We start from the raw sequence: 15,166 nt of genomic DNA on the forward strand, positions 1-15,166 counted from the left end.
GCTATAGCAGCGGTAAAGCACCACTAAAATGAGCGGCGCTTTACCACTAACGCTCAGGCGGCTGCAGTGTGAAAACAGCCTAATGCCCCATACACACGATCCGAAAATCAGACAACAGATCGTCTGACTTTTTTCGCTTACTAGTCGCAAATAGAAATTGAATAGGTTACTAAAGTCACAAAAATACTCGTATGACAGAAAAAAAAATCGGAAGTGATGTCTTGTGTTGTAGTGTATTTGTATTGTATTTTCGGATGACAACTGTACTGACTAAAAAAAAAATTGTCCGATCTGGTATAGTACGAGGAAAATTTTTGTGCTTGGCGATCACGACAGTTCATCCGATATTGTTCGATCAGCTCTCGAAAGCTCTGTACTAACGATCTGATTATTGTACGATTGCGACGAAAGCGGTATTTTTTCTCCGATTTTCAGGTCGTGTGTACGGGCCATTAGCCCCAATGCACTAGATGCTGGTATTTAGCTGCAGGTGGAGGGCACAGATGCACCTTTTAACTTATACTGTCAGCCAAACTCTATGAGAGACTGACAGCTGCTGGAGCTGGATGATGCACCTAGCAGTGCTTATGTTTAGGGTAGTATGCACCTAGGAATGAATGCTTGGAATACAGACTGCTTGCTTTCAGAGCATACGTCCCTGGGCACGTACTGCACTAAACATAAGTACCACTAGTCAGCATTACAGCCAGGCAATCAGCGTTTTCAGAAAGAGGTTGGCAAAGTAAGTGTCTGTATTTTTATAATGCATACAACATATATTACAACAGAGTGTGCAGATAGGATAGTGTAACTTGACCAAATATCAAATAAATATTTTATTGCGGAAATCATCAAAATATATTTCACTAAACTAGACAGATTTCGTTATTTTTTGCTTTCCTAGCTTATAAAACGTTGCCCTTTTTGTGACTGATCTAAACAGCAGTGCTGGAGATTTTCATTTTACAAAGTGCAAAAAAGTGACAGTGAAGAAACTATAATCTAATGAGGCTAACAGGGCAGGGCTGATCCAGGGGAGTAGAGAGGTGTGACCCAGTGCTAAATCCTTCCCTCTTCTTGATAACACATGAGAGCTGGAAGCACCTGTTCTTTACTGTACTACACCTCTCCCTCTTTCCTTACTTCTCCAGCAGACAGGTGTTGGCAGGTGGGAGCAAACCATGCTTAAACCGACCATTTTTTCACCATACCTTGGTGGACCAAGACACCTTCTCACCTGTGTGCTTCTGGCTCTAAACTTCAACCTTCTCCAGGGACAGATGCTTCATGCCTGCAAAGAGGTAAGGATTTCAAAGACAATACTTTAGATTAAAAAAAGTCAATTTTGGTACTTTTGGTTTTCTTTATGGATTACGTTTTGTTCTGTAGAATACTGGTCTAAGACAGATAGGAAAGAGTTAACAAGCCTTGTTCAGCAAGCCTTAGATAAATAAGGGATGCAGAAGGTTGTGCAAAGCCCATGGATACCTGACAGCTGTTACAGGTCACATTGTCTTGAGTGGTTTGCAGACTGTTCTCTGTTGATTAATATGTTCATGAGCTACCTAGTATAGATCAGGTTACTGCCTTCCATGCAGCTCTTTGCAAGCTGAATTTTGATTTTAAAATTGAACATTGAAGTAACCTGCAACGCAATATGACAATAAATGTTATTATATTTATATATATATATATATATATATATATATATATATATATATATATATATATATATGCCCTTAGAAAAATGGTAACTTGAAATTGAACATGGAAGTAACCTGCAACGCAATATGACAATAAATGTTGTTAATAAATATATATATATATATATATATATATATATATATATATACCCTCTTAGAAAAATGGTAACTTGATCAACAGCCAGCAATCAGCACTTATCCTTAATTTTACCTATTATCCGATTGGCTGTTAGGGGTTCTTGTGTTATGCACCTTACCGTTGTTTTCACACTACTTTTAATACATGAGTATAATAAAAACATAAGTAACAAAAACAAAGTGTATATCTACAGGTAAAAACAACAAATATAAGGTGCTTTAAGCTATATGTTGATTTATTGGTACAATGCTGATGCTGTATAATTTTATATTAATTGTCGGTTGTACCTAACACCACCCTATGATTGGAGAGTTTGTAGCTGGAAATCTATCTAGTCCCCTGAATATGCACACTTGTTGAGATTTGAATTCTGTCTACAACAGGTGGAGCAAAATCCTGGTTTGTAATGCAAACTGAAATTATTATTATTATTATTACTGGTACTTGCATAGCACTATCGCTTTATGTATATATTGTATATTCACATCAGTTCCTGCCCTCAAGGAGCTTACAATCTAAGGTCCATAACCCCTGTTCAATATACTGAGAGCCAATTTACCTACCAGCATGTTTTTGGAATGTGGGTGGAAACCCACACAGGGAGAACATGCAAACTATGTACAGGTAGAAATAATGCAGAATTTGCTGAATAATCATCAGTGGAAAATTAGCATGCTCTTTGTGCTCTGGATGTTGCAGAGAATTATTCAACATGGTTGTACCCAGACTGGAATTTTGTATTGCATTAAAGAGGCGCTACAGTTACCTCTTCGGCATCTTCTGTTGGGTGACAGTCTCTGGAGGGTCTTTATTGGCTGGCATGAGATGACGCTACTCCTGCACATGCGCAGGAGTCAGTCATCCCAGCACACAGGGCCCATACTGGAGACGTAAGCTAAGCTGAGCTGCGCATGAGCAGGTCAGTTTATGTGCCAGAGAACAGAACAAACAAGGATTATGTTGTATTTTTTTGCAAAAGAGACCTTGTATGTGTAGCCATGCCCTGGGCCTCCCCAGGCCTCCCCAGGCCTAGTAATGACCTCCAGAGTCAGGGACAGCTGACATCCTTCTGTGTAGAGTGGGTTCAATGTAAGGTAGATTAATGGGCGCCAGACACTTCCTGAATGCAAAGAGATTTATTTTCTCTTAAACAGGGTTAGGGCCAGGACACCCTTTAGTAGTTGCAATGTTGATTAGAAGACTTCTATAGGTAGACAGCCATGCAGGGAAAGGCACCCAGCCGGACACCACATCTGCATGTGTAGACACGCTGTCTCCTATGGCAACAATCTTGAACAGTTTCTAGCAACGGTTGCAATGAACTCTTTTACTTCCTCCACAATCTCCTTTTTAGATCTTCACTCAACTGAGCTCCCAGTCTATCACCTAGACCCGCTGATCCACTGCCACTGGATCTCCTGAGCTCTTCCAATCTTCTCACTGAGTATCTTCCTCAAGCATCACCCCTGTGTACCTGCTGGGTCCCTGGCTTGGAACTCACAGATACTCCTCAAGTGTCACCCCCACTGGCCCGTTCGGTCCCTGGCTTGGCACACAATATTGCTCTGCAAGCGTCACCTCCGTTTGCTGGGTCCCTGGCTTGACACCTGCTGAAGTTTCCCAATTCTTCACCGTTCCCGGTTGGTGAGATTACTGCTCTGGTACTTGCTTCAGCTATTCACAGTGGTCCCTGGTAATATGGTGGATGGCCCCTTAGTGGCGACAGCTTCCCCTCTACCTCTGACCACGACAGGTTCTCCGGCCGGCAGAACCGTTACTTTTGGTTGGACTGCAATCCCAACCCTACGCTGCTCTCTTGCTTCTGGATAGGCCCTCACACAGCCTAGCAGCCCGGGGCAGTACAACACGCGTCCACCCAGACAGCCGTCCAGGTGGCACAGAACCCCGATCACCTGACCTCACCCAAATAAATAGGCTCTCCCAGCAGGCCAAGGGACCCAAGAAGATCCCTGCCCATTGGCTGAGATATCTCATCTATTCCTAATCTGTCCTTGCAATGCCCTTGTCTTATCTAATGCCACCAGATACCTGGCCATCTAGTGACAGAAGAGAGAAGTGCAGCAATTCCAGAATTATGGTAGAATCAATTGATCTCCTATCAATTGGCCAAGGCAACTATCACTTGGTAGATACATTTACTAGCAACCCTGCATAAACATCAGGGTGCTACATATGTCTCTTCTACAATAAAGAGCCCCCTGCTTGCCGTGATAGCAGAACTTTAGTTCTGCTTTAATCCACTAGCACATGAAATGCACAAGAAATGTACTACTAGAAATCTAGAAATATAACTGCCTTATGCCCAAGCACTGTATTCTTAGTTTTAGATTCCCTTAAATTAAACCTGTCACAAGAGGAATATGGGGAATTCCTGCAGAAAATGCTAGTTGTCTGACTGTTATGCTGACCCACTGGCTTCAGTATTTTGTAAATTAGTAAGATGAAACAAGTATGCAGATCAGGGGAAGTCAGAGAGTTTGAGAAAAGTCAGAAATTCTTATTTACATCTGTTGAAGAAACTGGGCCAGCATATCAGCAAGGCAACTAGTATTTTCTGATATTTCGCTCAGTAATAACAGTCTCCATGTTTCTTGTGTGTCCGGTTGTATTGTAAATATCTGGTTTTTATATTGCGGTAAATAAGCCCTGCTAGATAAAAATATTGGGGCTGATTTTTTTTACTTGTTTTTGGGGCTGTTACCCTCATCAGTGCCTTATCACTTTGAGGGTCCCTGACTGGCATGCATTGCGCCCTGACATTTGTACTTTAAAAATTGATGACCTTTTCTCATTTATAATAAAATACATCCATCTTTTTATCTATGAGACATAGCTGCCATCTGTGTCTGGTTGAAGGATTAGGCCTTGTTCACACAGACGTACTTAACACCTTCCCACCCTGCCTATAGCAGAATGACAGTCAAGTGGTGGCTTTCTCATCCTGACTGAATGTCCTATGACGACGTCCTGTCAGAAAGTGTCGCTCGATCTGTCACCGGCTGTCTCCACGGGACACAGCCAATATCTGTTTACCTGCCGGTACCATGTGACCAATCACAGCAGGTCACATGACAGTTGTACACAATGGATGACTTCCTTTCATGCCATCCATAGTGTACAACTGAGTTGCTGGCTGTGATGGGTCAATTTGATCTTATGGTACAGACCGGGCCAATCACAGCCTATCTATACCATGTGATTAACTTTGACCAATCACAGCAAAACAAACTGAATGAATCAGTATCATTCAGTAAAATGCTTGCTTATAGCAATGTAATTTACTGCTATAAGTAAACATAATGTGTTAAAAAATTAAAACTTTTTTTTTTTTTATTGTACTGTCACCGGTCAGTGTCCCTGATCACTGACAGTTATATGATGCCGCTGTACTGCACTGGTGACAGTATGTAAAAAAATAAAAATTGTGAAAATCTTTTTTTCTATTACTTCCTGGCAATTGTACTATCCTGGTATTTTAGGGCCTCATGAAATGAGATGAGCCATCAGGATTGATCAAATTTCAGATACTGTATATTCCATAGTTTGTGGGCTGTATAACTTTCTTACCGACTAAATAATATACTGTACACTGATTTTGGTTATTTTCACCAAAGAAATGTAGCAGAATACATTTTGAGCTAAATTTATAAAGAACATTTATTTATTTGCAAAATAAAACAAACAAAAAAACGCTTTTTTTTTTCAAAAATGTTAGTCTTTTTTAGTTTATTTAGCAAAAAATATTAAATTCAGTAGTGATTAAATACCACCAAAAGAAAGCTCTAGTTGTGTGAACAAAATGATAAAAATTTAGTTTGTGTACAGTGTAGCATGACCATGCAATTGTCATTCAAAGTGCGACAGCACTGAAAGCTGAAAATTGTCCTGGGCAGGAAAGGGGTAAAAGTGCCTATTATTGAAGGGGTTAGGCATGCACCCATGTGAGGGCTGTGTTTTGTCCGCACAGGATGCATGGCTATTTCATGCATCCCTGTGCAGGCAGACCTATTCATGTCAGTGGCTGCATGGACACAGCCGCTGCATCCCAACTGACACGAAAGGGACTGGTTGCACACTGCCCTCATACTTGTGTACGCTTAAGTGTGCCCATGTGAACGAGCCCTAGAGCCCTGTTCAGATATCGCGGTGCTGGAATGAGTGTTCGCTTGCTGTTGTGAGAGTGCGATTTTATACATCACTCCAATGGGCTGCCTTATGCGCGTTTGACACCCAAACAAAGCGTCTGCTCCTTTTTGGGAAACAAGCTAAGCGTGATTTTTTAAACCCGTTTTGCCACACAACAATTGCTGTAGAATCGCACAGCATTTGGAGTGCAAGCATAATGTCCCCCAAATTAGCATTGCGCAGTTTGCTGTGATTTGGAATCATGGGCATAAACGCGGCAATTCTGCTTGCGATTCCAAATTTCGTAATGTCAACAGGCCCTAACATTTTACATGTTTTTATATCTATAAGGAGTATTGGAAATATAAAAACATGATGTCTTTAGAAACAAATACTGTAGCTGGATATATATCACTCCATTTTTTTTTTTCTGGAAGTGTGATTGCCCCAGATACTCTGGGCAGCACAGTGGTTAACACTGGCAGCACTAGGGCTGTTGGTTTGAAACCCAACCATGGCACTACATGCCTGGAGTTTGCATGTTCTTTCTGGGCCTGTGTGGGTTTCCTCCGGGTACTCTGGTCTCCTCCCACAATCCAAAAACATGCTAGTCATGTGAAAGGGGCCTAAGGAGAATTGAGTGGAAACCAATTAGTAGCTACTACCTGTGTGGTAATTGGCCTACCATTCAGAACGTATATAATGTAGATACAGCCGGCTTCCATAAAATTAGATTATCACTAAAGAAATCACAAATTTTGAGTTGTAACCGGAACAGGAATAGAAGGGAAATCTTCCAATGGAAGCACTAGTTCTGGTGACACTGCTTCTTGTTGTGGCTGTGAAACAGGCAGTGAAAGGAAATCTCCCCAATGGGACACTGAATAAAAAAATAACCTTTCCCTACTCTAAACTAAAATATAACAAAAAGTTTCTGCTTTCGTTCTACTTTTAAAAAAAAATACCTCAGCATAACTAAAGCAGTTGCATGCCGTGTGTGTGTGAGTTTGTAATAACAATACAAACTATAGTTATAGCCACATTCCAATATAAGCTTATATGAAAAATCTCCATTAAGGATGTGGGTTCTGTCTGTCTGCTGGCCATTTCTTTCTACAACTTCCTGGATTTCCTGCATGCTTTGCAACTTTTATTTTCACTATCTAAAGACTACATGCCCCATGGTACCTTGCTGCCTGCAAGCCATGATTCCTGTTTTGACCTCACCTCCTATCGGCTCCTTTTGAAGTTCAGAAGGCAGGTGTTCTATCAGATTAGGGAACCCGTCAGATAATGTAGCGGAAGTGACGTTCCGTCAACTACGCATTTGTTCCACCGCTACCAAGTTTGCTAATCTGACAGAACACCTGCAGTCAGAAGAAGGCGATAGTGGACATATTACTACACCCAGCTACTTCTTGGTTCTCAGAGTAATTTTTGCAATAAAGTGCAATAAAGTGAGCGTATATAAATAAATATAGTATATTGACTTCTGTGATGCTGTTTGGATGTTTAATTTTGAAAGCCTAAAGGTTTAGCGCAGAGCAGTGCGGGGTGTAACAACATGGCCTCCACCACCTTTCTACCGTTGGCGATCAGCTTCTTTCGAAATGTAACATCAAAACAGCATCACAGATGTTAACATACTTCAACCCCCCTCCAATGGAATCCATGCATCAGGCGTCCTGCAAGGGGCCAGACGCATGGGGGGGCGGTGCCTGTACGCCCTTAATGGACGGGCCGCCCTTTGTGGAAATGAATATATGATTTTATATTTTGACCATAGATACAATAAAGTGTATTTCAATGTTGTATTTACATTTTTGCCTGAAATTCTACTGTACTAAATGGATTGAAATCATGGTATCATGTGGAAAATGACTGTGTCCAAGTTAAAATACATTAGGATGGAATAAGGTTTGTAAAACAAAGAACTGTGTTTTTTGGGCCATAGCCTAAATATTGCAAAGTTTCAGAATGTTCAGTTTGTCCGATAAATATGTCATTGTTTTGTAAGGACGGATACTGGCCTAGGGCCATGTACTGCACAAACGCACAGGTATATTTCCACATCTAAACATTAACATTGCACACTATCCCAGTGTTTTGGAAGCGCTAGGCATTCAGGCACCCTGGGAAGATTAAAAGAATGCAAAGCCTTGCAACCTAAACTATGAAATGTGGATTTTATCATCAATCAATAAGAAAATAGCGCCTGAAAGCTGCCTCCCATTTCAATGTAACTTTTCACACTGGGGCGCTGCGCTTGCTGGACGTTAGGCAAAGTCCTACAAGCAGCATCTTTGGGGCGGTTTGGGAGCGCTCCCAAAACACCCTGCTGATTAAAAAAAAAATTGGCAGCGCTTTCAAAGTGCCTGAAAAGCGATTCGGAAGTGCAGCAACAAGGGCTTTTTTAGCTCCTTCTTTGGGGTGAAAAGCGCCGCTAAAACGAGTGGCGCTTTACCGCTAATGGCCGGCGTTTGCAGTGTGAAAGGGGTCTAAAAGATGCCAAAAAATAACAAAAACAGCACTTGCTACAATATTCACCTTCAATCCAGAGATTTCTCCCATTGTACATTTTTCTGCTGCTAGATTTTTTCAGACTGATGGCCACCATCAACTCACGTTCTCTGAGGCAAAGTTGTCCTGAATCCACCCCTAGACAGTGAAAGGAGAAGCAGCACAGTGACAATCTCATCTCTGTGTCACTCTGCTTTCTCTTCTTACCGCCATGCTTCTTGTCAGCACATGCCTCCTTGTACTGGTTCTTTATTTCAAAATCCAACTCTGCAATACACGGATTGCAAGACACTGATATCAGGTCAAATTCACATACCTACACTACTTGTACAGAAAAAATACATTTAGTGACAATTAGCTAAATTCACTTGTGCTTTTTATATTTGCCTATAATTCAGCTTTAAGTGAAATTCCAGCCTGATACTAACTATGCCTAAAATGTTCATCCTACCTATCCTGTCTACCCTGTGTAAAAAAAAAAAAAAAGTGTGTGTGTGTGTACTTATTTTTTTTAGTCCGCTCTGGTCACATGATCCCCTGTGTCAGTAAGTGGTGGCTGTATAAATGAAGAGGGAGCACTCGTCAGGAGCTGTGAACTCTGAGAACTTTGACATCACCCATAGACCCCCAAAACCCAGCCATCGTTGGCTCTCTGTCTGCTCCCCTGCAGCCACCGCTGGTCTGGTGCGGGAACACGTGACCAGACCGAAGTGGACAAAAAATAGGTAAATATACAGATCTTTTTACACAAGAAGGGAGCACTTTACTATAGTTTTAGTGTTGGGCTGGAATTTAGTGTGTGTTTGTTTTTGTTTTTTTTTTATGACAATTTAGTCAGGTACCTTGTATGCAACTAGCCAACTACATAAGTGTGTATCGCTGTATCATATATGCCTATAGTCCCACAATCTTGCATCTGACTTCCTGTTGTTAGGGATCTCTGGAGACGTTAGCACAACCTGGAAGAAAAGTACACATGACAGCATGCCTGCCAGCTGTGGACTTGCCACTTTCTTATCATGTGACGCAAACCCTTTTATAAACACATATATGCTTGAGAATAAGATATGAAATTATATGCAGCAAATTTTCCCCAAAAACGGTATTCTATATATCTATAGACTCACAATGTGCATTTTGATAAGACAAGCCAATGCAATCCAGGACTTTATACATTGATATGACTAGATCAGGAAAGTTGTTGGACTCAAAAGGGCCCATAAAGACATGGATGAGCAAGTTTGGGGTGGAGGAACTTGACTGGCTTGCACAGAGTTCTGACCTCAACCCGATAGAATACCTTTGGGATGAATTAGAGCGGAGACTACGAACCAGGCCTTCTTGTCCAACATCAGTGCCTGACCTCACAAATGCGCTTCTGGAAGAATGGTCACACATTCCCATAGACACACTCCTAAACCTTGTGGACAGCCTTCCCAGAAAAGTTGAAGCCAAGGGTGGACCAACTCAATATTGAACCCTACGGACCAAGACAGGGATGCCATCAAAATTCATGTGCATGTAAAGGTAGGCGTCCCAATACTTTTGTGAACCCCTCCACCATCCAAAATTCCACATGACTGCTTTGGAATCTTAGCACGAGCTTGGGACCCTGTGAATCAGGACAATGTTCTGGGGTCGAGTGCCAGAACACTTGTTCCAGAACCTGGCTCTAACTCCTTGCACAAGCACAAACTTTCTGGTGTGTTGGCATTGGGGGACACTAACCTCCACAATCAAAGTGTATGAGCCAAAAAGTTTGCTCAGTGTTTGTAACAAAGAATAACATAAACAACTCCACCCAAACCTAGCATGATTCTTACGGTGCCCCACCCTCTTCCTCTGCTCGGCAACGCTGCCTTACCCTACTCCTCCATGGGGCCCAACCCCCACCCCGAGTACCAATGTCCCATTCTCCCCCCTACTGGCAGGGCAATGCACATTACTTTCTTTGGCAGCTTTGCCAGGTTTGTCCATTGTTCATTCTCTAGCATATTTCCCCCCCACTATCTACATTCTATGTTGCTTTTCCCAATTCACCCAGTTCTCCAGGAGTCCCATTCTCATTTACACTATGTTTTCTGGCAGCTCTTACTGCAGTGTTCTGTCGGCTCTCCCCTATCTGTTCACAGTAGCTTCTCTTGCATGTATTCCCTCGACTTTCTGCACTTCAAATGTAGACCATGTATGGCACATGCGTCAAACATAAGGCCTGCTGGCTGAATCCGGACCGCCAGACCATTTCATGTGGCCCTTGCACCACTCCTCCAACTGCAGTGCCCCTCAACATCTCTGCCCCCACCTTGTCTCAGCAGTTGGCAGCAGAGAGGAGGACAGAACTCCTCCAACAGATCCGGTGCCTCTCTGTGTAGCCACATAATTATTATGAGAATAACACAATTCTATGCCAGTTGAAAAGGAGGGTTGCAAACGGCTGGTATCAATAAGAGTAGATACATTCATATATCTTACAGATTCATCCAGCCCTTTGAGGGCAACCATAATGTGGGCCGCTATGAAATTGAGTTTGACACCCCCAATCTATGGTATAAGATTTAGCCAGACACGCAAATGGACGTTTCGTGCCTGAATTAAAATTTTTCATCTAACAGGAATCAAGTGAAATGGTCATGTCAATCCACATGTGATTATTGTACTTGACCACTTACCGACCGGGCCATAGCCGAATGACGGCTACAGCGCGGTCAGATAACTCTGGGAGGGCGTACTATGACGTCCTCCCAGAATTGCACATTCTGGGGGGCGCACTCGGGATTGTCCGTGATCGTCATGTCTCCCAGACCCAGTGTTCTGTCAAATTAACCAACTCGTCAGAAACTTTAACCACCTGGTTTCTTTAAACCATCAGCAATTGGAGATTTCAACAAATTGCTGTTCGGACACAACATTGGCAATCGAATACAGTCAAGTACAGAAAGATTTTGCTGTTTTTGACAGCACAGCAGCTAACGAGGAAAAAGTTGTCACTGCCTTGGAGGCAGCCATTTTGTTGGTTAGTATTGGAGCGAGTAAAAATTTCTGATCATAATATCATGTAGCGGACTATAAACGGTTGCCGCTGTTGTGTCCAAACGGCAATTCGATGATCTCCAACTACTGATGGTTTGAAGAAACCGGAAGTGAGGTGGTTGGCATTTCTGACGAGTTGGCTAATTTGACAGAGCGCCAGCGTGTCACAGATCGGGATAAAGGGTCAATGACAGCAGTCCAGTGATGGCGTGATCAAACTGAAGCATGTCTGGTTCGGCTCCTCCCCTCTCCTCACACTGATTGGTACAGTGTGTGAGGAGAGGGGGGAGAGCTGGGTGCAGCAGCACTGTGGGCTGGATCTGAAGTTCCCATAGCACTGATCTGTGCTCATCCATGCTCCATCCTTGGCTCATTCATGCTCCATCCATGGCTTATTCATGCTCTATTTCTGCCACATGAGTGCTCATTAGTCCCCATCAGTGCCTCACAAAAGTGTAATAGGTAGTCAAATTAGATTGGAAATGTACTGTATCTCACAAAAGTGAGTACACCCCTCACATTTTTGTATTTTTATTATATCTTTTCATGTGAAAACACTGTAGCAAAGTGTCATTTCTTCAATGTAAAGTAGTGAGTGTACAGCTTGTATTACACTGTAAATTTGCTGTCCCCTCAAAATAACTCAACACACAGCCAATAATGTCTAAACCGCTGGCAACAAAAGTGAGTACACCCCTAAGTCAAAATGTCCAAATTGGGCCCAATTAGCCATTTTCCCTCTCCGGTGTCATGTGACTCGTTAGTGTTACAGGGTCTCAGGTGTGAATGGGGAGCAGGTGTGTTAAATTTGGTGTTATCGCTCTCACTCTCTTATACTGGTCACTAGAAGTTCAACATGGCACCTCATGGCAAAGAACTCTCTGAGGATCTGAAAAAAAGAATTGTTGCTCTACATAAAGATGGCCTAGGCTATAAGAAGATTGCCAAGAACCTGGAACTAAGCTGCAGCATGGTGGAAAAAGACCATACAGCAGTTTAACAGGACAGGTTCCACTCAGAACAGTGCCTCACCATGGTTGACCAAAGAAGTTGAGTGCATGTGCTCAGCGTCATTTCCAGAGGTTGTCTTTGGGAAATAGACGTATAAGTGCTGCCAGCATTGCTGCAGAGGTTGAAGGGTTGGGGGGGTCAGCCTGTCAGTGCTCAGACCATACCCCACACACTACATTAAATTGGTCTGCATGGCTGTTGCCCCAGAAGGAAGCCTCTTCTAAAGATGATGCACAAGAAAGCCTGCAAACAGTTTGCTGAAGACAAGCAGACTAAGGACATGGATTATTAGAACCATATCCTGTGGTCTGATGAGACCAAGATAAACTTATTTGGTTCAGATGGTGTCAAGCGCGTGTGACGGCAACCAGGTGAGGAGTACAAAGACAAGTGTGTCTTGCCTACAGTCAAGCATGGTGGTGGGAGTGTCATGGTCTGGTGCTGCCGGCACTGGGGAGCTACAGTTCATTAAGGGAACCATGAATGCCAACATGTACTGTGACATACTGAAGCAGAGCATGATCCCCTCCCTTGGGAGACTGGGCTGCAGGGCAGTATTCCAACAAGATAACGACCCCAAAAACACCTCCAAGACGACCACTGCTTTGCTAAAGAAGCTGAGGGTAAAGGTGATGGACTGGCCAAGCATATCTCCAGACCTAAACCCGATTAAGCATCTGTGGGGCATCCTCAAACAGAAGGTGGAGGGGTGCAAGGTCTCTAACATCCACCAGCTCCGTGATGTCGTGGAGGAGTGGAATAGGACTCCACTGGCAACCTGTGGAGCTCTGGTGAATTTCATGCCCAACAGGGCTAAGGCAGTGATGGAAAATAATTGTGGCCACACAAAATATTGACATTTTGGTCCAATTTGGACATTTTCACTTAGGGGTGTACTCACTTTTGTTGCCAGTGGTTTACACATTAATGGCTGTGTAGAAAAATAGAAAAAAAATGTGCTAAATATTGTGAATAAACAATCATATAAATTTGGAAATAAGTGATAAACCCAAACAAGTGATATAAGTAAAAAAGCAGCAACTCTAATTATACGACACCCATAAATTACTAAAATATAGAAACATGAGAGTCGCGCTAAAGAATTAAAACAATAAAAATTGTGAAATATGTGAATCATATATAATGAAATCGGCTAATTCCCATATATAGAATAAACTAGATACTATGGAATAGTCTCTGTGAGATACTATAGAATACTGTGTAATGCTAAAGAATAGTCTCTGTTAATGGTGGTATCTATTAATAACCACCCATACTGAAAACAGAACAACAAAGTCCACATAAGACAATCTTGATCCACTCTGTGAAAAGAATTGTGATCCACCACCGAAAAGTAGAAGGGGTATCTCCTTACCAGAAAGCCATGATCCCCCACCACAGAGGATCATAGCAAGCAAGAAAACAACTGTGACGTGAAATTGGCATCGATACTGGTCTGCTAGATCTTCGGATTTTCACATGGTTAGGACCAAATAAATGGGAAGTGGACCGTGTAACATAGATAAAAACTCAGATAGTGTAAAACCTTATGAGTTTAATAAATCGCATAAAAAAAACACACTTACATAGACGCTACAAAAGATAAGCCTTGAGTCCGGTCCGGCGGCCGCACAGACTCGGACAGACCCGTCCTCTTGGAATACGAGCAGTGACTGGTGTTGAGTTATTTTGAGGGGACAGCAAATGTACGCTGTCATACAAGCTGTACACTCACTACTTTACGTTCTAGCAAAGTGTCATTCTTCAGTATTGTCACATGAAAAGATATAATAAAATATGTGAGGGGTGTACTCACTATTGTGAGATACTGTATGTCCCTAGAACACCTGATGGTGCTCCCTGCGTGTTGGGCCTCTCTATGTGGCCAGGCTGTGTAAAAGTCTCACACATGTGGTATCGCCATACTCAGGACGTGTAGCAGAATGTATTTTGGGGTGTCATTGTTGCTATGTACATGCTATATGTTAGAAATATCTCATAAATTGACAATTTTGTGTAAAAAAAAAAAAAAAAAAAAATATTCCAAAAACATGTGGAAAAAAAATGACATGTTCTAAAGGACTCATTATGCCTATAGATTATAAGTTGGGGTGTTTGCTTTACAAAATGGGGTCATTTTTTGGGCATTTTCATTGTCCTGGTGCTCCAGGACCTTCAAAAGCATAAGAGGTAGTCAAGAAATTATATGTGTAATTTATGCTCCTAGAACTCCTGATGGTGCTCCCTGCATGTTGGGCCTCTGAGTCCTGGCTGTGTAAAAGTCTCACATGTGGTAATATTGCCATACTCAAGAGGAGTAGTAGAATGTATTTTGTGGTATGCATATGCTGTATGTGAGAAATAACTTGTTATGACAATTTTGTGAAAAAAGAAAATCTTAATTTTGCAAATAATTGTGGGGAAAAAAAATCACAACTTCAAAAAACTCACCATGCCTCTTACCAAATACCTTGGAATGTCTACTTTCTAAAAAGGGGTCATTTGGGGGGTATTTGTACTGGCTTGTTAGGGTCTCAAGAAATGAGATGGGCCATCAGTGCATCAGGTGTGATCAATTTTCAGTGATTGGCACCATAGCTTGTAGACCTGTACACAC

General features: G+C 42.2%; 1 protein-coding gene across 1 annotated transcript in view; it reads left to right on the plus strand.

Annotated features, from left to right (window-relative positions):
• Nucleotides 1–1,076: 1,076 nt before the first annotated feature.
• ELAPOR1 (endosome-lysosome associated apoptosis and autophagy regulator 1) overlaps nt 1,077–15,166 on the plus strand; it is a 101,497-nt gene continuing 87,407 nt past the window's right edge. The window contains exon 1 of the mRNA XM_073615961.1: nt 1,077–1,301. Coding sequence (XP_073472062.1) covers nt 1,182–1,301 — 120 coding nt within the window. The 5' untranslated portion in view covers nt 1,077–1,181. The remainder of the gene's footprint in view (nt 1,302–15,166) is intronic.

The sequence above is a fragment of the Aquarana catesbeiana genome, linkage group LG02 (genome assembly GCF_042186555.1).
Source record: "Aquarana catesbeiana isolate 2022-GZ linkage group LG02, ASM4218655v1, whole genome shotgun sequence".
Lineage (NCBI taxonomy): Eukaryota > Metazoa > Chordata > Amphibia > Anura > Ranidae > Aquarana > Aquarana catesbeiana.